The sequence below is a fragment of the Salmo salar genome, chromosome 04 (genome assembly GCF_965601325.2).
Source record: "Salmo salar chromosome 04, fSalSal1, whole genome shotgun sequence".
In the NCBI taxonomy this organism is placed as follows: domain Eukaryota; kingdom Metazoa; phylum Chordata; class Actinopteri; order Salmoniformes; family Salmonidae; genus Salmo; species Salmo salar.
In genome coordinates this window covers 32,776,870-32,802,492 of record NC_138294.1, presented here as the reverse complement: position 1 = coordinate 32,802,492, position 25,623 = coordinate 32,776,870, and the positions used below count along the sequence as shown (strand labels likewise).

At 44.4% G+C, this 25,623-nt stretch overlaps 1 protein-coding gene across 1 annotated transcript in view; it reads right to left on the bottom strand.

Moving 5' to 3' along the window:
* Nucleotides 1-6,345: 6,345 nt before the first annotated feature.
* The window catches only part of LOC106602757 (catenin alpha-2), a 672,188-nt gene continuing 652,910 nt past the window's right edge, over nt 6,346-25,623 (bottom strand). The window contains exons 16-18 of the mRNA XM_014195596.3: nt 23,052-23,157; nt 10,724-10,858; nt 6,346-8,471 (exon numbers count right to left, since the gene is read on the bottom strand). Of these exons, the coding sequence (XP_014051071.2) occupies nt 8,184-8,471; nt 10,724-10,858; nt 23,052-23,157 (529 nt within the window). The 3' untranslated portion in view covers nt 6,346-8,183. The remainder of the gene's footprint in view (nt 8,472-10,723; nt 10,859-23,051; nt 23,158-25,623) is intronic.

Genomic DNA, 25,623 nt, shown 5'->3' with positions numbered 1-25,623 from the left:
CCGAACGCCGCCCGAACAAGGAGAGGCACCAACTTCGGCGGAAGTCGTGACAGTACCCCCCCCCCTTGACACACGGCTCCAGCAGCGTGCCAACACCAGCCTCGGGGACGACCCGGGGGGACGAGGCGCAGGGCGATCTGGGTGGAGACGGTGAAATTCCTACAGTAAGGAAGGGTCCAGGATGTCCTCCAAAAAAACCCCACTTTAATTCAACGAGTGAGTGCACTGGTGTTCAGTCAGGCGCTTTCTTTGAGCGAAAGCTAACCCACATTCCGCACACACATGTGGCTTCTGTTTTCCTGTATGGGTTTGCTCGTGTCTTTGCCTATGGTAACTTAATCTGAAACGTTTGTCACAAACGCTGCATGCAAATGGATTCTCTCCCAGCATCTCTCCTCCGGACCGTACCCCTCCCACTCCGAGGTACTGAAGGACCCTCGCCCGACGCCTTGAGTCCATGATGGCTCGCACAGTATATGCCGGGGCCCCCTCGATGTCCAGAGGGGGCGGAGGAACCTCCCGCACCTCAGACTGCTGGAGCGGACCAGCCACCACCGGCCTGAGGAGAGACACATGGAACGAGGGGTTAATACGGTAATCAGGGGGAAGCTGTAACCTATAACATACCTCGTTCAGTCTCCTCAGGACTTTAAATGGCCCCACAAACCGCGGACCCAGCTTTCGGCAGAGCAGGCGAAGGGGCAGGTTTCGGGTCGAGAGCCAGACCCGGTCGCCTCACTGCGGTGGCGGTCGGCGCTCGCCTTCTGTCGCCTGATGGCCGGTTGCAGGCGCACATGGGCAGCGTCCCAGGTCTCCTCCGAGCGCCGAAACCCTTCATCCACTGCAGGTGCCTTGATCTGGCTCTGATGCCACGGTGCCAGGACCGGCTGATAACCTAGTACACACTGAAACGGAGACAGGTTAGTGGAGGAGTGGCGGAGGGAGTTTTGGGCCATCTCTGCCCAGGGGATGAAAGCCGCCCAGTCCCCCGGCCGGTCCTGGAAATAGGACCGCAGAAACCTACCCACATCCTTGTTAAAACCTCTCTTGGGTAGGGGGCAGTATTTTCACGTCCGGATAAAAAACGTACCCGATTTCATCTGGTTATTACTCCTGCCCAGAAACTAGAATATACATATAATTAGTAGGCCCTGTTTACACACGTCTTCCGGCACTACGGGGTGCCTGAGGATATAGTGTCTGATCGGAGTCCCCAGTTCACATCGAGGGTCTGGAGGGCGTTCATGGAACGTCTGGGGGTCTCGGTCAGCCTGACCTCAGGGTTTCACCCCGAAAGTAATGGGCAGGTGGAGAGAGTTAACCTCTCTCGGGTATGTGGGACGAAATCGTCCCACCTAGTCAACAGCCAGTGGAATCAAGTGGCGCGAAATTCAAAAACCTTAAAAATGCTATAACTTCAATTTCTCAAACATATGACTATTTTACACCATTTTAAAGACAAGACTCTCGTTAATCTAACCACATTGTCCGATTTCAAAAAGGCTTTACAACGAAAGCAAAACATTAGATTATGTCAGGAGAGTACCCAGCCAGAAATAATCACACACCCATTTTTCAAGCTAGCATATAATGTCACAAAAACCAAAACCACAGCTAAATGCAGCACTAACCTTTGATGATCTTCATCAGATGACACTCCTAGGACATTATGTTATACAATACATGCATGTTTTGTTCAATCAAGTTCATATTTATATCAAAAACCAGCTTTTTACATTAGCATGTGACGTTCAGAACTAGCAAACATACCGAAAACTTCCAGTGAATTTACTAAATTACTCACGATAAACGTTCACAAAAAACATAACAATTATTTTAAGAATTATAGATACAGAACTCCTTTATGCAAACGCTATGTCAGATTTTAAAATAGATTTTCAGCAAAAGCACATTTTGCAATATTCTGAGTACATAGCTCGCCATCACAGGGTAGCTAATTTGACACCCACCAAGTTTGGCGTTCACTAAACTCAGAATTACTATAAGAAAAATTGGATTACCTTTGCTGTTCTTCGTCAGAATGCACTCCCAGGACTTCTACTTCAACCACAAATGTTGTTTTGGTTCAAAATAATCCATAGTTATGTTCAAATATCCTACGTTTTGTTTGTGCGTTCAGGTCCCTATCCGAACGGTGACGCGCGGACGCATGTCGTGACAAAATATTTCAAAATATTCCATTACCGTACTTCGAAGCATGTCAAACGCTGTTTAAAATCAATTTTAATGCGATTTTTCTCGTAAAATAGCGATAATATTCTGACCAGGAGACGTTGTTTTCGTTCAAAGACTGAAAGAAGAAAATGGTGTCTTCACGTGCACGCGTGTGCCCGTGTCATTGTTCTCAGATCGACCACTATCCAAAACCCCTACTGTTTTTCAGCCAGGGACTGCAGAGTCATCATTCCCCGTTCTGGCGCCTTCTGAGAGCCAATGGGAGCCTTAGAAAATGTCACGTTACAGCAGAGATCCTCTGTTTTTGATAAAGAGGCTATAGAAGGACTACAAATTGATCAGACAGGCCACTTCCTGTATGGAATCTTCTCAGGTTTTTGCCTGCCATATGAGTTCTGTTATACTCACAGACACCATTCAAACAGCTTTAGAAACTTTAGAGTGTTTTCTATCCAAATCTACCAACTATATGCATATTCTCATTCTTGGGCAAGAGTAGTTACCAGTTTAAATCGGGTATGTTTTTTATCCGGCCGTGAAAATACTGCCCCCTAGCCCCAACAGGTTTAACTGTGGTTGGAGTCGGCCAATTACGCACGGCTGAAATGCAGTCACTCTCCATCTCCACCCCTGATGTGGACAGGCGGTACCCTTGGAAAGAGACGGACTGTTGGAAGAACAGACATTTCTCAGCCTTGATGTACAGGTCATGCTCCAACAGTCGACCAAGCACCTTGCGCACCAGGGACACATGCTCGGCGAGTGTAGCGTAGTATATTAGAATGTCATCTATATACACCACTACACCCTGCCCGTGCAGGTCCCTGAAAATCTAGTCTACAAATGATTGGAAGACTGATGGAGCATTCATCAACCCATACGGCATGACGAGGTACTCATAGTGCCCTAAGGTGGTACTAAATGCCATCTTCCACTCATCCCCCTCCCGGATACGCACCAGGTTGTAAGCGCTCCTGAGATCCAATTTGGTGAAGAAGCGCCCCCCGTGCAATGACTCTGTCACACTGGCTATGAGCGGCAGCAGGTAATTGTACTTCACCGTGATCTGATTCATACCTCTATAGTCAATGCACGGGCGTAAACCTCCATCCTTCTTCACAAAAAAGAAACTCGAGGAGGCAGGTGAAGTGGAAGGCCGAATGTATCCCTGTCCCAGAGATTCGGAGACATGTTTCCATAGCCGCCGTCTCCTCCTGTGACAGAGGATACACGTGACTCCTGGGAAGTGCTGCGTGTACCAGGAGATTTATCGCACAATCCCCCTGTCGATGGGGTGGTAGTTGAGTCGCCTTCTTTTTACAGAAGGCGAGAACAAAATCAGCATATTCAGGGGGGATGTGCATGGTGGAGACCTGGTTTGGACTCTCCACCGTAGATGCACCTATGGAAACACCTACACACCTCCCTGAGCACTGACGTGCAGGAGAATCGATCAGGAAGAGATTAATTCTCTCCTCATGACCCTCCTGCGTTATCATACATAGTGGAGCTGTGACCTCCTTAATCAGGCCCGACCCTAAACGACTATCTAAGGCATGTACAGGGAAGGGCACATCAACATGAACAATAGGGATCCCTAATCTAAGTGCAAATGAACGGTCAATAAAGTTCCCAGCTGCGCCTGAATCTACTAGCGCCTTATGCTGGGAATGCGGGGAAAACTCAGGTAATTCTATACATACACACATGTGCGCAACAGGGAGCTCTGGGTGAGTCGGGTGCATACTCACCTGGGATGATCCACCAGTGCCCTGCCTGCTGCCTCGACTCCCTGGGGAACCACCCCAGCACCGACCAGCAGTGTGCCCTCTGCGGCCACAGATGTTGCAGGAAACAGCCCCCCCTCCGGTCACCCTTAGAGCAGCAACTCCGAGCTCCATAGGTGTAAGATCGGAGGTGCTGGGGGATGGAATGGACGGACCCCGATCCAGACGTCCGCGGGTGGCCAACAGGTTATCCAGCCGGATGGATAAATCCACCAGCTGGTCGAGGGTAAGGGTGGTGTCCCTGCATGCCAGCTCCCGACAAACGTCCTCACGGTCAATCAGGGCCCTCTCATTCCATCCTGCGCTGGCAGCCAGGGTCCTGAAGTCCAGTGCGAAGTCCTGTGCGCTCCTCATCCCCTGTCTGAGATGGAACAAACGTTCCCCCGCCGCTCTCCCCTCAGGTGGATGATCGAAGACCGCACGGAAGCGGCGGGAGAAATCCTCATAGCGGACCAACGCTGCATCTATTCCTCCCCATTCGGCGTTGGCCCACTCAAGCACTTTCCCCGAAAAACAGGAAATGAGGGCGGACACGCTCTCGTGTCCCGAGGGAGCCGGGTGGATGGTCGCCAGGTAGAGCTCCAACTGGAGCAGGAACCACTGGCACCCGGCAGCCGTCCCATCATATGCCCTCGGGAGCGAGAGCCGAATCCCACTGGGTCCAGGTGACGGAGGGGTGGACAGCGGTGTGGGTTGGGGTGAAGTTGATAGGGGTGTGGGAAAACCCCCTCTCTCCCATCGCTCCATGGTGTGCAGCACGCGATCCATGGCTGTGCCAAGATTTTGGAACATTGTCGTGTGCTGCTGGACGCGCTCCTCCACTGGTAACGGAGGACTGGGTGCACCTGCTGACTTCATATGAGGTGCGTGTTTCTGTCAGGTGTCAGTGTGCAGCGGTAGGACGGAGTCGGGTGCAGGATACAGAACTGAGTAAAAGACGTACTTTACTCGAAAAGAAACAACAATAATTTCCACGCAGGGAAAAACACACCAGCGCACAGAAGTCTAGAACACTAAACAAAGAACAAACACGCACAAAACCATGTGGGAACCAGAGGGCTAAATAGGGAATAAATTATAACGTAATGGGAACCAGGTGTGTACAATCAAGACAAAACAAATTGAAAAACAAACGTAGATCAGTGGTAGCTAGAAAGCCGGTGACGTCGACCGCTGAACGTCGCCCGAACAAGGAGAGGCGCCAACTTCGGCGGAAGTCGCGACACTCTCGCTCTCTCCCTCTCTAATGGCGATTGACGAGAGCTCATCTGTTTGATATGGACTCTGATGCCTTCGCACAGCAGAGCTCAGGGTCAGCAGTGAACCTTGAGAGGGAAGGCAGAGGAGTGGCTAGAGCTTTGTTCTGCACTACACTGTCTGTTTGCTTGTTACAGTGAGCTACATGAAGCTTATGTGTTATTGGTATTATGCAGAGTATTCCACCATATTCCTTCCATCACTCTGTTCTTTTCAAATCCATGTCGGTCTGCAGTACACTGTCTGTATGTTTCTGACACAGGGCTTATACATTGTGAACATTGGGGGAGAATCTCATTTGGATTTTCTTAACTTCTCGCGTCCTTTCGCCTCCTTCTCAAAACCCATTGGATGGGGTCAGAAGTCCTGCCCCTCGACCTTCTCACCCAATGGGTTTTTATAAGCTGGTGAGGAAAGAGGACACATGGAATCAAGGAAATGCAACTGAAATTCTCCTATGGTATTATACAGGGAGTATTATACAGGGAGTATTACACCATGTTCTAACTTACACCAGTCTGTTCCTTTCAGGTCTGTGATGAACGAGAGCACACATTGGGAGAAAGGTAGAGGATCGGACCACAGCCTGTTTATTTGTTCTTTAGGCTACGTCCCAATTTTCCACCCAGCTCCCAAAATGTGCACTTGCACACTTCCTATCATGTTAAATCCATGATGTGCACTCTTTAAGAAAAGGCTGGAGAATTGCGACATGGCCATCCTTGGAAATGATATGGTGAGCGTTGGTATTTGTGCTTTCTGGTCCTCTTCAGTTTCAAGTACAAAGTTGAATAGGCAATATGAATATCTGAACTCTTACAACGTTAAATGGTGTACTGCCTGGCATAGACACATTTGTAATAGCCTCTCCAAGGAACCAAGAAACGTGTAACATTCTACGGTGGGTAAAAATTGTGTAGAATTAGACTGGTATTCATGCAAATGCAGATAATAGGTTTCCACTAGTGTGCAAATCAATCGCATTCTGGAAAGCCATGATCTGAAATTGACTTGAATACCCACCTTATAATTATAATATCTGTTGTACTATATAAAAATATAGGCGCTTGCGAGTGATAAAGAAACAGGCGTGGAGGGAGGTCAGTCAAGTTGAGGGGTTTATTAGAGAACAGTGAATATAAAGGTACTTGTTTGTATGTATGTACAGGTAACTGCCAGTGTAAAGGAAACACCAACATAAAGTGTCTTGATAGGGCAGTGGGCGAGCCAGAACAGTTTCAATGTGCCTAAGCATAGATTATGTGTCTGGAACTATATTGTATGGATGCAACCCAAATCCATCATTTGATGTTTTGTTGATGGTGGTGGAAAACGCTGTTTCAGGCGCCACTCCAGAATCTCCCATAAGTGTTCAATTGGGTTGAAATCTGGTGACAGACGGCCATGGCATATGGTATACATCGTTTTCATCCTCATCAAACCATTCCATGGCCATTCATGCCGTGTGGATGGTATTGTCATTCTATGGGGGCCATGGTAGGTAGCCCAAATTATGGCCTGCCCAGCATTTTTATACATGAGCCTAAGCATGCTGGGATGTTAATGGCTTAATTAACTCAAGAACTACACCCGTGTGGAAGCATCTGCTTTTACTATATGTTGTATCTTTAATTTACTCAAATGTCCATTATTTTGGCAATTACCTGTATGTATGTATGTAGGACTCTAGGGCTTCATTTAGTCAGGCACCCCAATTCTGATAATCTTTCCACTAATCACATCAGATCTATCACATCAGATCTTTTTGAGACCTGAACTGATTAAAAGACAAATTAGTAAAAAATATCAGAATCGGGCTGCCTGTCTAAACGCAGCCTTATATTCTCTGAGCAAACCACAACTCGTCATACCTCTCCGTGTCTACTATTAGACTCTACACAATAATCCAATCAGGCTGCGAAATAGTTAGTGATATCATCATGAGAAATTGATTTTTTTAAAAGGCAATACCATAGGACCATAAAGTGTGTGCATCGTTCAGGAACACCGTTATGGGTCGGGAAGGAACAAGGAAACAAATTACTTGGATGCCAAACACTTTCAGTTACCTTAAATATAAGTTATTCCTAGCTCTACAGGTAAGGTAACATTCAAACCCGGGGAAAACATACAAGTTATTAAGTTAGGAGGGAAATACTGACAAAAGCACAGATCTCTGGGGGTAATACTGTAAACCTCTTCATAGTCAGACAGTGGGATTTAAGTTGAAACGTTTCATCAGGTCTGCACATGCAACACTCAGTAAACTAAACTCCGATTCAATCGTCTTCTTATAATGCACATTGTCAAAGAAAAGTTTGTAATTAAATCTCCCTGCCTAATTATATTGAGGTTTACAGTCATTTCTGCACAAACCTGTGCTCCTTTTGCACCACGAAAATGCCGCCCAGTTCATCAGCCTTGATAGGTTGATCCTCTTATTACAGTGATTTCACTACTGCGCCATTCATCATTTCCATTCAGGCAGTTAATGTCAGTACCACAATAGTAATGATATAGCAATAATATTGACGGCCATTTAGGTGCCCCTCTTCTGATATGTTTTGTTTTTAACTTTTTATCTCCCTTTTTTAAGTACGTTTTTAGTGTCACACATTTGGCTCTCACACGGTTAAGCTACAGTAGTAATAATAGTAATAAATATGGGTGGGAGCACGCTGGCTCCCCATTGGCCGAGAAGCCCCAACGTGTTCATGGGAGCTGCAGTTCAGAACAGGCGGCGGGATAGCAAAGTCCTCCAGGTAGGTTTTTTCATTGACCCTTCGCTCAAAAGGGAAAAAGGAGGCGGTGTTATTATCAGTATAACTCGTCTCACCAAAAGAAACAAATTAACACAAAGAAAGAAGGGAGTTTTCTTAAACTTCTCGTTGTCGGTGTTGTTTTTCTTGGTTTCAGTGACATACGTCGTGGCGGTGGACATCTTTAGAAGGAGTCCATGGCCTTGAACTCGCTGAGGGCCTGGACGGGCGAGATGTGCTTCTTCTGCGAGCCCCGTCGAACGCGGGTCTGGCACTCCTCGGGCTTCTCCCGCTTCACCAAAGGCTTCTTCTCGGGCGCCTTCATGCGCCAGCTGACCACAGGCGAGTTGACGGCGGCGGCGCCATACACCTTGGCGTACTTGGTGGACGCCACATAGCTGGCCTTGACTGTGAGCACCACAGCGTTCATCAAGTTCTTGGCCGCCTGGATCAGGGAGGTGGCGCTGTCCAGCTACGGAGAGAGACAGAGGACAACTTAGAAGTTAAAATCCTATTTCACTACATAGTATTAACTGTAGTAACAACATTGTAGCTATATAGGAACTGCTTTTAGTAGGTCAGCTTTATACATTAAATGAACATATGAAAAACCGTCACATATGTAACACCTGCAATAGAAGCAATGGTTAGGTCAACTGCAAACCTGCATCATCAACTGCACATGCAACATTCTGCAGACCCCATGAGGGGAGGAAGGGAGGAGAGGAGGGGAGAGGTGAGAAGAGAGGGGAGGGAGAGGGGAGAAGAAGGAGAGGGGAAAAGGATGCTCTAAGTGATTGGATAGGTGTAAGCAATAATCCAACCAATTGTATATATTTTAGGACATAAATGAAGCATATCTATTGGGCAGGTGTAAGCATTAATACTATCCAACCAATTGGAGATCTGTTATTTCTTCAATGAAAGAGTATTGAGATGCACCCCTTTCTTAGACACACAGTCTTTTAGACATCCCATGTCACGCTGCACGATAACAAGAACTGCCTGCGGCAAAGAGCTCTCACTGATGAAGGCTTTATCAAGCCAGCGGTTCTTACAGTACAGAGGTGAGCTCTCTGTCACTGGTCTCCCCCGCAGGGCGATAGCAGGTCCCTCACTCGTCTTATCAGAGCCCAGAGTAGCTAGACAGGGTCAGAGTGACCTCCACAACATCTCTGATATGACAGCCTCATTAAGAGAAAGCGGTGTCTAAAGAACATGGTTACGTCACCAATGGCACACTATTCCCTATATAGCGCACTACTTTCGACCAGAGCCTGTTATAGTGAAAAAATGGTGTGCTGGTCAAAATAGGGTGCCATTTCAGATGTAGTGCCCATAGAGTTTCAGCTCATCTTGTCGGGATTAAATTACTGCATATTACTGGGTATTTTAAACATAATTTGGGGTATCAAGGGCACCCACCGTGCTGCTAACCTTTTTATAGTGACCAGCTGGAGTTCGGAGCCAATTAAATCTAGCGGTTGACTCCCTTCTCGGGGTGGGGGGCAAGGGGTAGGGGGGCCATTCGCAGCCTCTAAATGTCAGCCAAACAAAACGCAGGGAGAGAAGAGGGGTACACCTGACCTCCACCAAATGCTAATTAAGAAGTGTCTGAAAAAACAGTGGGTGTCGTGTAGCGAGGGCGATGTTTTTCAACGCTTAATTGTCAGTTGTGTTGAGGACTCCCTGGGTTGGGGTTGGCACTGCGAAGGGGAAGAGAGAATGAGAGTTTTGCCAAACAATGATCGAGAGGAGTGTTACTCGAGGACCTGAGTGTTTCTATCCATAATACGCCAATCAGAATAGGTCTATTTTAACAGATGATTGCGGATATTTTTACAACTCATGAATTGAACAATTCCGAGAATTCAGTGAGCCTGTTTAATGGAGGGACGTGCGCGAAAATACACTACATGACCAAAAGTATGTGTACACCTGCTCGTCTCATTCCAAAATCACATGAAGTTGGTTGCCCCTTCGGAGATTTCCGAGTTCTCAGTTGTTTTGAACACGGCATTAGTCTCAGCGGAGAGAGGGAGACAGCAGCAGAGGGTCCGCCTCTCACGGTCGCTGCTCTGAAGGGGTGTCCACATACCTTTGGCCATGTTGTGTACGTGTACACACCCAATAACATTTGACTACTGCTCTATTGATTGGCATGCTTTTAGTGTTTAGCATATTGTAGCAAAATGGCGGGGCAGGGAAGCGAACCGGGTTGCTGGCGTGAAAGGCTACAAACATCCTATTGTGCCAATAGGGTTGATTGGTGAGAAATTTCACATGGCTCATACTGCAAGGATTGCTACAATATTATCCATTCATGTTTATACTGCCGTTAGACAATATTGACACATTTATTGTGTAATAATTTTGAAATGTTATATTGTTAAGTTATGTAAAATCATAGGGTAATTGCAGTAAAAAAAAAAAAAAAAGATCAAAGAGAATGCCTGGACAATGAGTCTCTCTGAAAGGTGGTCTTTCAGAGAGACTGCCTGAGGATATAATGCCTAAGGTTATAAAGTCCTTTCCAAAACGCCATACCATTTCCTAGAAGGAGGAAGCCTAGGGAAGGTCCCTTGTAACTATTGAGATAAAGGAATGAGGCCCACAAGACAGAATATTGCTGCTCACCAGTGCTTTATGCACCTGAATACAACTATTGACAGAGACCCAGGGCCTTGACTGTACCATGTGAGGGTGTTGTGTGGTGAGACTTACCCCGGAGACGATGAGCTCTCCTCCCAGGTTCTGGACCTCGGCCTTGACCTTGCTACAGATGTTGAGCTGGTGGCAGTACAGGGCGATTCTCTGCAGGTAGGCCAGCAGGTCCTGCTTGCAGGCCGAGTCAGGGCACTGAGACATGCACAAACGCAGTAACATGATGATAAAATGTTTTAAAAACAGGGAAAATAGCTGAAAAATGTGGAAAGAAGCATGGTTAAGAAATAGTATTGTTTTGTACATCAGAAGTAGTTTATAAAATGGTTGTGCACTATTTTCTTTACTAATGGCATGTCATTTCTCCACTGTACTCATTCCTACAGCAGAAAAACAACCAATCATCGAAATAGCAGGGGCAATTAGCAAGTCCTTTCCGGACCTCAATTGTGAGAAGCCATATGAGTCTACCTCTAGTATATACTGAGGTAACCCTATTCCCCCTATTCACTATATAGTGCACTTCTTTACACCAGTGCCCACGGGACCATTTGGGAATAGGGTACCATTTGAGGCACAGCCACAGAGAGGGAGCGGGACAAAGGCTTTTCAGTCCCACTTGTTAAATGCACACAAAGTAGCTGTAATATATTCTGGAGGTCATGCAGCGAAAATTGTTACAGCCCACAAGTTTCCTGGTGGGTAATGAAAGAATGGTGCGTTCGCTACTTTGCTTTTAAAACGCTCCCGGGCACCGTTTTGTACAGGCACCTTTTTCTCTACCATTAACAGTAAATGGTCTTAACTACAACATTCAGACAGCATGTATAGAGTCGAAGGGAAGGGAGAAATTCACACTAGGCTCACTTCCTTGTCTTTAGGGGGGCTAGGATACATTGGGAAAGCCAAGTTAAGGGGCCGCACGAGCTAGCTAAGGGACCATGTTAATTAGGGCATGCGATGTTTTCAAACATTTTGCAATGGAAGATAAAAATGTGCATTTCTTATTCAGTAGTCCCTCCCTGTTTCGTTCCGTTTTCTTCATGAACACGACCCATCTCTACCTATTCCCCTCGAGTGGCGAATCCTGTGTTTAGATTGTTCCAATGTGTTCCCTTTCCACACTTGTTTTTTTTGCCAGTTTAATTGTGCTTTAGTGGGCTTGTTCGCCCACACTGAGTAAGTAAGTAAGGGTGTGAGGCAGACTAGTAACGATGGACTCCAAGTACTCGTGGTGCAGCACTAATGGTCACAGATGCACAGTTATCCTGTTTGCACAACAAATAAATACTTTTATGGCTGTGTCCCAAACGGCACCATAATCCCTGCATAGTGCACTATTTTTAACCAGGGCCTATAGGGCTCTGGTCAATAGTAGTGCACTATATAGGGAATAGGCTGCCATTTGGGATGCATTTTTTGTTCACATTATACACTGAACAAAAATAGAAACGCAACATGTAAAGTGTTGATCCCATGTTTCATGAGCTGAAAGAAAAGATCCCAGAAATGTTCCATACACACAAAAAGCTTATTTCTCTCAAATGTTGGCAACAAATTTGTTTCCTTCCCTGTTAGTGAGCATTTCTCCATTGCCAAGATAATCCATCCACCTGACAGGTGTGGCATATCTATAAGCTGATTAAACAGCATGATCATTACACAGATGCACCTTGTATTTGGGTACAATAAAAGGCCACTCTAAAATGTGCAGTTTTATCACCTAACACAATGCCACAGATTTTGAGGGAGCATGCAATTGGCATGCTGACTGCAGGGATATACACCAGAGTAGTTGCCAGAGAATTTAATGTTAATGTCTCTACCATAATCCGTCTCCAACGTCGTTTTAGAGAATTTGGTAGTGCGTACAACTGGCCTTACAACCGCAGACCACGTGTATGGCGTTGTGTGGGCGAGCGGTTTGCTGATGTCAACGTTGTGAGCAGAGTGCCCCATGGTGGCGGTGAGGTTATTGGTATGGACAGGCATAAGCTACGGACAACGAACACAATTGCATTTTATCGATGGCAATTGGAATGTACAGAGATAACATGACGATGATCCTGAGGCCCATTGTTGTGCCATTCATCTGTCGGCATCACCTCATGTTTCAGCATGATAATGCACAGCCCCATGTCGCAAGGAACTGTACACAATTCCTGGAAGCTGAAAATGTCTCAGTTCCTCCATGGCCTGCATACTCACCAGACATGTCACCTATTGAGCATGTTTGGGATGCTCTGGATCGACGTGTACTACAGCTATTACAGTTCTCGCCAATATCCAGCAACTTCGCACAGCCAATGAAGAGGAGTGGGACAACATTCCACAGGCCACAATCAACAGCCTGATCAATGCAAAGGAGATGTGTCGCGCTGCATTAGGCAAATGGTGGTCACACCAGATACTGACTGGTTTTCTGATCAATGCCCCCTACATTTTTTAAAGCTCTGACCAAAATAATATGCATATCTTTATTCCGAGTCATGTAAAATCCATAGATTAGGGCCTAATGAATTTATTTAAATGAACTGATTTCTTTATATGAACTGTAATTGTTCCATGTTGCGTTTCATATTTTTGTTCAGTATACTTCAAAGTACAGTAAATAATGACTTGAGTTAAAATGGCATCTTTCAAAGATCAAATCCAAATTTTATTTGTCATGTGCGCCAAATACAACAGGTGTAGACTTTACTGTGAAAAGCTTACTTACAAGCCTTTAACCAACAATAGAAAAATTTGCAAAATAAAAAAGGAATTAGTAACAAAAAAATAACAATAATGTGGCTATATACTGTATAAGGAGTACTGGTGCCGAGTCAATGTGCAAATCACATTGATCAGAGATATTATAGATATTATAATCAATGCTATAATTAATGCTATAACTATTGATACACAAATGGACACAGCAGTCGTTTAAAGTATCTGTCCAGTGTTCCAGATGTATTATAAAAAATGATTAAAGGATGTTAAAAATCAGCTTTTCTCAGTGCCCCTGCTTGGCCTGTTAGGAACAACAGTGTTTTGGGCGTATATTGGTTAAAAAATAAAACAAATTATTGGCAGCTCAGCTGCTACCTATAACAGTCAACAACAGCTAACTAGGTTTCCTCTTGACATAAAACGTTTAGCTATAAACCACAGGACAGGCGAGATGGTTGATGTGTGGAGGATCTGCTTTGACTTGCCTTCTTGTTGGCTAACGTTAGCTAACGGCTTCCAAACATCAAGCAGGACAACTCTTACAAACCACATAAGTAAATAAGCATTTCGTTGGACAGTGTATACCATGTATATCATGTATATATGACTAATAAAACTTGAAACTACAAACCACATAATTTGAAATAGAAGTTACTGGCGGGATACTTTCGTTGTTGCAAATGCTTTGCCCCTTTTACTAACACCAGCTAAGGATTGCTTGGCTTGCTAGCTAGCTTGCGTGCAGTGAGTGTGCTGTGCATTCCGGAGCCCGTGTTCAAATACCCATGCGTGTGTCCTAAATAGTAGGCCATTTGAGTGTGAAAGAAATGAAGTTTTATAGTATGTGACATTTAAAAAAATCAAGTATTCTTTAAATGCCTGGATGTCATACTAATTTTGGCTTCGGCAACAGCTGCTAATCAGATATGGGGTCTGTGACACCAAAATGAACCAATAACACAAAACAACACAATCGTTCATGACACATTCTCAGGATGTGAAAATAGAATGCTTTATAGTATGTGAATTTTAGAAAATCGGGTATGATTTAAATGCCAGGATGTTATCCTCATTTCGTCTCTAAATCTAGTTGAATTTGATGCACACTTTTTTGATGCACACTTTTCCACAATGCATTGGAAGAGGTGAACTATGAGTAATAGGCCCTAGTTCTCTTCAAGTAGCCAAACAACAAAACTCGGCTACCTAATTGGGAAGTTGCCACATAGAGAAGCTTCTGAGGTGGTGTTCAAATGTAGGCTGAGTAGTTTTTGTTCTCCTTAAAATGATCACAAGCATTGCATCGTAGGCTACATCTTTGAAAAATGAGTTCTCATTGAATAGGGTTTCTTGTTCTCTTGGCCTTCATCAGAGCTTTTAAACTAAATACTAAACCATCTTTTTTTATATATACATATTTTTTTTAATTGGATATTAAAACATACAATCTACTTGCAGTGAAGCCGCTCAACATTTACATTACATTCAATCATCTAACAGACTCCCATCCAGAGCGACACACAGAAGCAACCAGGGTCAACACCCTGCTCAAGGGCATGTCGACAGGTCACAAGGTCAAAAACGGGAACCGGAACCAGCGAAATATCAGCCACCGGCCCAAGCTCCCAAATGCCATGCCACCAGCCCTCCAAGATACCCCCTACGGGTCCCCGAGAGCTGCCCCTCAACCATCCGAGACCCCCCCTCCCAAAATAATCCTAATCAAATCAAATCAAATAATCCTAATCAAATCAAATAATTGTCATGTAACAACGTTGCCCCTCAGTGTCATTCAAACTTCCATCTTTTGATTTGTGAATGTGTCGGCACCGGGGACTCGGGATGTGGTTGCGTTATGATGTCATGTTAATCAGGCATTTTGATATGAACATATGAATTGTTTTAGTTTTGTAGGCTACCTATTTGATTATTTAATTGATGGATCAAGCCTTAGCAGTCATTCTGATCTCAATACCAATTATCAGTGGTTTCATTTATTATGCTGCTGTCCAGCGGTTCTGAATTTGCGATGCACCCAACTTTCCACGTTTCGGTACAATAGCCTTTTGATTTGAACATGTGAAAGGTTTTAGTGTGTGTACTTGGCTATTTGATTTAATTTATATACAGTACGTTGCAGTACTTTACTAATAAATATGTCCAAATGGAACCAAATGATCTGTTTTTGTCTTCAATACTTTTTAATAAAGGGGACTGTAGGCTGTATGGGGCTACGGTATTGGTTGAATCTGATAGTCTGCCTACAACCAGCCTGACTAAAGGTAAATGTATCAAATTGGAAATGAGCTAATCAGACTGGTTAATGTGATGCATGTCTGTTGAATTTAGAAAAACCCACCTGCATACCTGCTACTGTGTTGTGGCATACTGCATACTTTTTACTGAAACAGTACATGCTAAATAGTATGCGACAATGAGTACATAGGTGTCACGTCCTGACCATAGAAAGAGGTTATTTTCTATGGTAGAGTAGGTCAGGGCGTGACAGGGGGTGTTTTGTGTTTTTCTATGTTTTGTATTTCTGTTAAAGTTATAGTTTTTCTATTTCTATGTTTTTTTGGGGGGGGGTTGATCTCCAATTGGAAGCAGCTGGTCCTCGTTGTCTCTAATTGGAGATCATATTTAAGTAGGGGTTTTTTCTTCCTGGGTTTTGTGGGTTATTATATTTTGAGTAGTGAGTGTTGGTTCTCTCTCTGCGTCACGGTTTGTTGTTTTGTCAAATTCAGTTATTTATGTATTGCAAAGTTTCACGGATGAAATAAAAATGTGGAACTACAACCACGCTGCACTTTGGTCCGCTCCTTTCGACAGACGTGACAATAGCATGCAGTTTAAGTACGTTGTACGCTAGTATTGGTATTCGGACACGGCCATGTCTCCCCACCAGAGAATTTGGAGAAAGCGGCTGGACCAATTACATACGGGCCTGTCTCGGCCAATGAGGATGATGCCATTATCCAAGCAAATGTCAAGCGTTTTTTGAAACTGTGCAAAAATGTGTTGGAGATGGGGATTTACTGTTTTTTTTTTCTTCTCTAATATGCTTTGGCCACAACTACAAGTAGGATGAGTCAACAACATTTGGGTATGATCAAACAGAATGAGCTTTTAAAAATGAGATTTTTAGTTACTTTATTGATCTCAGGTGGGTCAGATTCAGCAAACACAACGGGTCACAAAACACACACGCACTAATGCCCCCTTAAAGCTCTGTTCATGCAGTGCTGCATGCTGATCTTGCAGCCAGTGAGGCAGAAAGTGGAAGCAGCTCCTAGGACATGATTACTGCACCCACCGCCACTCCTGACTAGCATTACCACTAATTCCACTAACACACACAAACCAAACACACACACGAACACACACAACCCCCTTTCTCCATCACACCAGAAACCCACTAGTTTCTCCCTGCTCCTGGCCAGCCCGGTTCAGGCAGGCAGATGACAATATGGTTGCCTGACTAATCGGCCATCTCCTCAGCAGATTCCCTCCTGATGTAAATAAACAGCACGGACCATTACCTTGCCAAGGCCGCCAAGAAAAGCAGGCAGCTTCATTCTCTCCCTCCAACTTACTCGCTCCCTCTCTTTCCTAACCTTCCTTCCAAAGAGGAATTCTAGCCTGAAATACAAACTGAATGTAGTGAAACCATATTGATATTCAGTTTGGATTACAGGCTAGAATTCCTCTCTTCTTCTCTAGTTAGAGTGGAATTCCAGCATGGAAACAAAACTGATCTATGGCGCTCTATCCAGTTTGGATTCAAGGCTACTGGAAACTTCTATTTCAAGAGGGAGGAAGAAGCCATTTTGTTTTTGAATAATTAGACCTGAAATAAATCAGCCTTTCTGCATGGGTGACTCAGCAGCAGGACTTCTGTTATTAAACCAGGGGCCAAAGCTCTGTCAGAACCCACACACAAACACAAAAGCATCACTAAATCACACCTCTATATTGATGGTGTGTTGCATTTCTAATCAGGCTTGTGGAAAAAAACAGAGCTCTGCCCATGACTCTGGATGCTTCACAAATGGCACCCTATTCCCTATATAGTGCATTACTTTTGACCAGGGCCCATAAGGACATATTCTAAGTGTTCTACAATAAATACAGTTGAAGTCAGGAGTTTACATACACTTAGGTTGGAATCATTAAAACTCGTTTTTCAACCACTCCGCACATTTCTTGTTAACCAACTATAGTTTTGGCAAGTCGGTTAGGACATCTACTTTGTGCATGACACAAATAATTTTTCCAACAATTGTTTACAGACAGATAATTTCACTTATAATTCACTGTATCACAATTCCAGTGGGTCACACGTTTACATACACTAAGTTGACTGTGCCTTTAAACAGGTTGGAAAATCCAGAAAATTATGTCATGGCTTTAGAAGCTTCTGATAGGCTAATTGACATCATTTGAGTCAATTGGAGGTATACCTGTGGATGTATTTCAAGGCCTACGTTCAAACTCAGTGCCTCTTTGCTTGACATCATGGGAAAATCAAAAGAAATCAGCTAAGACCTCAGAAAAAAAATTGTAGACCTCCACAAGTCTGGTTCATCCTAGGGAGCAATTTCCAAATGCCTGAAGGTAGCACGTTCATCTGTACAAACAATAGTACGCAATTATAAACACCATGGGACCACGCAGCCGTCATACCGCTCAGGAAGGAGACACGTTCTGTCTCCTAGAGATGAACGTACTTTAGTGCAAAAAGTGCAAATCAATCCCAGAACAACAGCAAAGGACCTTGTGGAGATGCTAGAGGAAACAGGTACAAAAGTATCTATATCCACAGTAAAACTAGTCATATATCGACATAACCAGCAAGGAAGAAGACACTGCTCCAAAACCGCCATAAAAAAGCCAGACTACGGTTTGCAACTGCACATTGGGACAAAGATCGTACTTTTTGGAGAAATGTCCTCTGGTCTGATGAAACAAAAATAGAACTGTTTGGCCATAATGACCATCATTATGTTTGGAGGAAAAAGGGGGAGGCTTGTAAGCCGAAGAACACCATCCCAACCGTGAAGCACGAGGGTGGCAGCATCATGTTCTGGGGGTGCTTTGCTGCAGGAGGGACTGGTGCACTTCACAAAATAGATGGCATCATGATGAAGACAATTATGTGGATATATTAAAGCAACATCTCAAGACATCAGTCAGGAAGTTAAAGCTTGGTCACAAATAGGTCTTCCAAATGGACAATGACCCCAAGCATACTTTCAAAGTTGTGGCAAAATGGCTTAAGGACAACAAAGTCAAGGTATTGGAGTGGCCATCACAAAGCCCTGACCTCAATCCCATAGAAAATGTGCGGGCAGAACTGAAAAAGTGTGTGCGAGCAAGGCCTGACTCAATTACACCAGCTCTGTCAGGAGGAATGGGCCAAAATTCACACAACTTATTATGGGAAGCTTGTGGAAGGCTACCCCAAAATGTTTGACCCAAGTTAAACAATTTAAACACAATGCTACCAAATACTAATTGAGTGCATGTAAACTTCTGACCCACTGGGAATGTGATGAAAGAAATTAAAGCTGAAATATATCATTATCTCTACTATTATTCTGACATTTCACATTCTTAAAATAAAGTGGTGATCCTAACTGACCTAAAACAGGGAATTTTTACTAGGATTAAATGTCAGGATTTGTGAAAAACGGAGTTTAAATGTATTTGGCTAAGGTGTATATAAACTTCCGACTTCAACTGTACATAGATAGAGCGGCAATGCAAATACGTATAATGACATTTCACATACATATTATAATCAATGTCAGTATGCTCCTAATCTGCACCCACTAATGCTTCCCTATTCCCTACATAGTGCACTCTCTCCGTGATTCCTTGGTCTCCTGACAATGGCCAATTAAGGCGTCTGGCAGGGGGTCCTAGTAAATGACCATGCCTTGAGTTCTCTTCAACCCCACCTGACCAAGTCTGCATCCTAAATGGAACCCTATTCCCTATATAGTTCACTGCTTTTGACCATAACCCTATGGGCCCTAGTCGAAAGTAGTGCACTAAAAAGGGATTAGGATTCAATTTCGGATACATACATTGTCCTCCTACATACATTGTCCTCATACATTGTCCTCTATGGTAGGCAGTAGCACAGCGGGTTCCTAGAGGTAGAAAGTTTGTCAAGTTTCCCCGGAATACGCACAGGCCTAAGCTGCTGGACGCGGTGGGCTTTATGTTTTAAGAAAACCCCCAGCGGAGGAAGAACGAGAGAGAACAAGAGAGAGGGGGTAGAAGAAAGACAGAGAGAGTAAAGAGAGAGAGAGAAATAAGCAGATGAAGACTAGAGAGAAGGAGAGAACAGCAAAAGAAGAATAGTGAGAGATGAGGAGAAAGAGGCCCCCTCCATCCTCCTATTCTTTACTCTGTGGTGAAATGGAGTGAGCTGCCTTGAAGTAATTCCATGTCACGTGCTGCTCTTAGCATAATATTTAAAGGGAAATTTCACCACTAGACACTACTGTTATTCCAGTCTACTTACATAATTATTAGTGATGACAGGTGTTTCAGACATAATTATACAGTAACCAATGGTGTCATTGGTTGATTGAGCCTGCTGTATGATCCAAAAAATGAATGAGTCATGTTTTGTAGCAATTATTGTGGCCTTTGTGTTTCACCGATCAAGCTAGCAGCGAGTAGATATAGTTGTCCTTGTTCAATAGAGCCATTGGACTAGTCTCAACGATGTCCCTATCTGGGGGCCATACTTCCTTGTTCCCACCCTCGAAGGCATTCTTTCTAAAATGGGTGAGGCCCTGTACTAGTTTACAGCTTCACCGGAGCTATGTTACCATGCACTGTCTATTAGCTACAATGGCTGCTTCTGATTCCTCTTTTCATGAAGAGCTGGATTACGAAACATTTGCTGATGTTCTTTTACATAGGACCATACAGTCCTATTTATTTGAGCCGGAATACACAGTGAGAAAAATAATTGTGAGACCAGCAAGCAGCGGTGGTAGCTTAGACCAGCTGGACCAGGACTCAGGAGGGTAGATGACAAACAAGTAAGTTTTGCTGTCGGTAGCTAGCTAGCAATAGAATCTATCGTTTTACACGTGTTGTTCAGTACAGTACAATCTGATGATCGAGTCGGCCAATATCAGAGCATTGTCAATACCACTACAAGTCAAGCTAGCCACGTTTATGACACATACGAGATGTTAATAACATATTAATGGACATACATAGTGCAATAGAACCGCGGTGAAATTTCCCTTTAAGAGTCCTACCCCACCCGACTCTCTCTCTCTCTCACACACACACACACACACACACACACACACACACCTCCCCCTCAATCTCCCATCCATCTCGCAGAACAGTCAGACTGACAGACTGCTCTTACCATGCTCTTCAATAGGGTTTGACGTGGAGCGCGTCAATATCGGTTGCTACTTGAGAGACCTGTTCTACTGTAGCACCGCAAAGCTTCACTCTCACTCACACACACACACACACACACACACACACACACACACACACACACACACACACACACACACACACACACACACACACACACACACACACACACACACACACACACACACACACACACACACACAGGCGCGCTTCAATCTCCCTGACACGCCTGACTGTGTCCGTCAGCCACAGGTTAACGGTACAGCAATGTGTGAATGCAAAATACTTGTCCTCTTGAAAAACAAGGCAGAAAAAGTATGAGAGTTATTTGTCATAGGTAATATTATGAAAGGCACTTTGGAATTAGACTATCTGAAAAACACATTGGCTTGCCAGAGAAACACAAGATGAAATAATCCTTCTATCCGACGATAAAAGCAAACTCTTAAATGTTTGAATATGTTAACACATTGACGGTATGTAATACCTGGATGATGCGTGTTTCACAGTGCTCCACACAGAAATACTCTTAAAACAAATCCCTGTTTAAACTGGGAGAAAAAAATCAGGCCCCTCTTGCTGAGCAGCATAACATTGCAGAAGGAGGGTTCATCCAAAATGGCACCCTATTCCTTATACAGTGCACTACTTTTGACCAGAGCCTAATGGGATCCCATAAAGATCTGGTCAAACTGCATATAAGAAATAGGGTGCCATTTCACACGCACACTCATCATCTAGCATGAGAGGAGGGCAACAGAAGGCTGTGAATATTCAGCAAACACCAGTCAAAGGATCGTTTAAAGGCGAAATTAAAAATGGCAAGCCACCTGCTCAGTTTCAGCGTTTGTTGATTCAGTCCAAGGGTTAGGCTGTCAGTGATGTGCTATATGACAGATATTCACTGCCCGACTCCCACCCAGCCCTGCTTGCAGAGTTAACGGTCGGGGGCCACGGTTCAACAACACACTAGCCAGCAGCTCTGTGTGTTTCTTAAAATACGGCACACACACACACACACACACACACACACACACACACACACACACACACACACACACACACACACACACAGAAGCACACTCTGCACTACAGAGGATACCGGTGAGGGGAGGAGTGAATGGAATGCTGTCAAACACAAGGAAACCATGTGTTAATTACTATTCCATTTATTCTATTGCAGCCATTACTATGAGTCATCCTCTGATATAAAGTGCCACCAGCCACCACTGCTGCACTAACATCCTCATAATTCGAATGTCATCAGACTGATTGTAATAGCGCAGCTTTCCCTGAGAATAACACACAGTAGTTATGACGACAACACCAGGAAGAAGAACACTGAGTCCTTAATGAATCAACAAGTCTTTGTGCATGAGGCTACATGAGGCTAATTCTCACAGCTTATTCAGGACGGATGAAAATGAAGAGACAGATAATGTATTACCTGAAGTGCTACTATTAAGTACTAACAAACCCAGATACACACACACACACACCTCTCTATCTCTCTCTCTTTATCTTCCCCAGCCAGGAGGAGCAGCCGCTTTGATTGATTCGATATTGAAAATAGACTGTCAGCGCGTTTTGGAGAGGGTACTCATCTGATAATGAATGGATGCAACACCTCAGCGCCGCTAATTAGATTAAAAGACACAGACAAAGCCCCTAGTTCCCTGCCTGCTCCTCTCGCAGTGCAAGGAAGTCCCATTTGGAAGGCCAGCACCGCACCAAGACAGCCCAGTGGGTCTAGATCCATTGCTGCCCACAAACAAAACCCACTAAGGCTGCGTCCCAAATGGCACCGTAGTCCCTACATAGTGCACTACTTTTGACCCGGAAGCCAGCCCGCACCAATGTGTCGGAGGAAACACCGTACATCTGCATGCAGCCGGCCCGCCACTGGAGTCGCTAGAGTGCGATGGGACAAGGAAATCTCGGCCTGACAAAACCCTCTCCTAACACGGACGACGCTGGGCCAATTGTGCGCCGCCTCATGGGTCTCCAAGTCACGGCCAGCTGTGACACAGCCTGGGATTGAACCCGGGTCTGTAGTGACATCTCAAGCACTGCGATGCAGTGCCTTAGACCACTGCGCCAATTGTGAGGCCCCCACAAATTGTTTTTAACAAACAATTGGTCCCGCAAAAATTGCGGCCCTCCATTGAATTTCAAAATCCTGATGTGGCCCTCGAGCCAAAAAGGGGATCTATCCTGAACACAGACACACATACTCAACCGGGGTAAGTGTTACCTGGTCGGCGACAGCGCGGGCCAGTTTGTCCATCCTGGAGCCTGCCTCTGCAATCTTCTTGGCGGCGTTGATGACATCAGAGGAGTTCTTCAGGGGCCCTTTGCCTCTGGTGGGGAACACAGGGAAACAGGACTTATGTTTAAAGTTCAACATTTTTTTTTTTTAAATCAAACTGCAGACAGCAAACACTCTCTGAAATACTTGATATTAACAGATTAAAAGACTCCAAAAAAGCTCCATTTTATATTCACTAGACACTTTGCCACTAATAAATAATGCATAAGATACAAACTCCAGTAGTAATCTTCCTTAAAACTGAAAAAAAAGATCACAATGCCCCAAAAAACACCCAAAACGTGGGCCGCAACTAGAAATGTATTCTCAAATCATGGTGCTCTATCATTAGTAGCTGAAAGCTGTCAACATAGGTCTTTCTCAAAGCTCATCAGTATTGGTGCCAGTCTGTTTCTGCTCTCTTGCCAACTCCTTATGGAATTGTCTTGACAACCACAGCAATGGAGTTGGCAAGGCTACAATAGATCTGGTAACAGGTTAGACAATAACGGCAATGGAGTTGGCAAGGCTACAGTAGATCTGGAAACAGGTTAGATTGGATCTAGGCCTAAGTTCTATCAGATCAAGCGTTAACCGGTGATAGCAGACACCCACATAGCTGATGTTTTGTCGGTGTCTGAGGTGGAACTGCGTTGGAGCTGTCAAATTGGTGAGCAGCTGCTCTTGCGATCATTGTCAAGAAGCCACAACCGCCCCACTCGCTTTAGAAGTTCAGAACGAGAAAGTGCAGGCTACTGTATATAGAAATAATTACGCTCAAATTGAAAAATCATTCAAGGAAAATAATCATTTCTATCATCCTAATGGAGGTGTAGATTACATCTCACATTCCAGTGTTCAAACTTGTACACAAGACTGGATGGGATTTCTGTTATTGCGACTTCGTGCAGCCAGTGGCAATGTCAGCTTTGTTGTAATGCCGGGAGCCACTTCTTAATTTGACGGGAGCCACTTGTGGATTCGACAGCTCTAACGCAGTTCCACCTCCGACACGTCAACACAACCGCTATTTGGATGTCGGCTAAAGCGGATCTGACTGGATAGAGCCCTTAGCCTACGTTTTAACCAAAGTATGGTATCACTTCTCTACTGGTGTAGTCTGGCTCATGTAGTTTTCTAGTTGTAGGATGCCATGCACCCCCACTGACTGAAAAAAAAACAGATTTTACAGCATTAGTCACTTACATTGGCTGACATCACGGTAATTGGACATTTGTGAATCCATGCATGTGTCATTGGCTGCGTCTCAAATGGCACCCAATTCCTTACATTGTGCACTACGTTTGAGAAGGTCCCATGGAGATCTGGTCAAAAGTAGTCCACTATATAGGGCATAGGGTGCCATTTGGTTATCAGATTTGCATGGCGACATTATATTTGCCAATTCCACAAATGTCACCACAAGGGTCACTTGACTAAATCGATGTAATCATCACCACCACACCACATCCATAAGCGTTCATCATTATGAAACTGCATGGTTGCATCCCAAATGGCACCCTATTCCCCCATAGTGGTTTGGTCAAACGTAGTGCACTATATGGGGAATAGAGTGCCATTTGGGAAGAACACATAACATCTTCCCCTTGTTGATCTCTGTACAGCTAGCATATTCAGTCCACTGAATCATAGTGCCATGCCTTGGAATAGGAACATTGGGTTCAGCACAGGGCTAGCTATGACATGATATACAGATGGTGGGGGCTCGGAGAAAAGCTGTTGCCTTCCAGAGAACATCAACATCCACACTGTAAACACTACACAGGATCACACTCATCCTGGTTTGGCTACATGATATTCAATCTGACTCAATGGGAATACAAGACTGTTGGATCTCTGTTAGTCTACTAAGTAACCATGTGTAAAGGTAGATAGCTGCTGCTGGTCTACACATCCTAATCCCAGCCCACACCCGTTATCCTGACTAATAGCAGGACCTGGATTTCGATTTATTCCAGCCTAGCCACTAAAGCACCCGATTCATCCAAACAAAGGCTTGTTTATTTGCTGATTTGTTGAATCAGGTGGGTTTGATTTGATTTGCTTTAGTGTTGGGCTGCGACGAAAGGCCCGGATAGTCTGTAGTGAAGTGAGTTGCCTGTGTGTGGTTGCTGATCCTACCCATACGGATACTAGTCCAACCCATAACTAGTAATACTTCAATTCAAATGAATTCACAAAGGAAGCATTAGCACGGCTAGGAACTTGGAACAACAGAACATGGCATCATTAGCACAACAAAGGAGATCGTTCCATTCAAAAAGGGGGAAATTGGACTAGTCATTGATGTATCCAGGGATAGGGATAAACAACAGCTTTTCCAAGGTAAGGAGCATATAAAATACTACTCTGATCAAAAATAAATAATGCAACATGAAAAGTGTTGGTCCCATTGTTCCTTGAGCTGAAATAAAATGTTTTGTACGCACAAAAAGCTTATTTCTCCAAAATGTTGTGCAAACATTTGTTTACATCCCTGTTAGTGAGCATTTCTCCT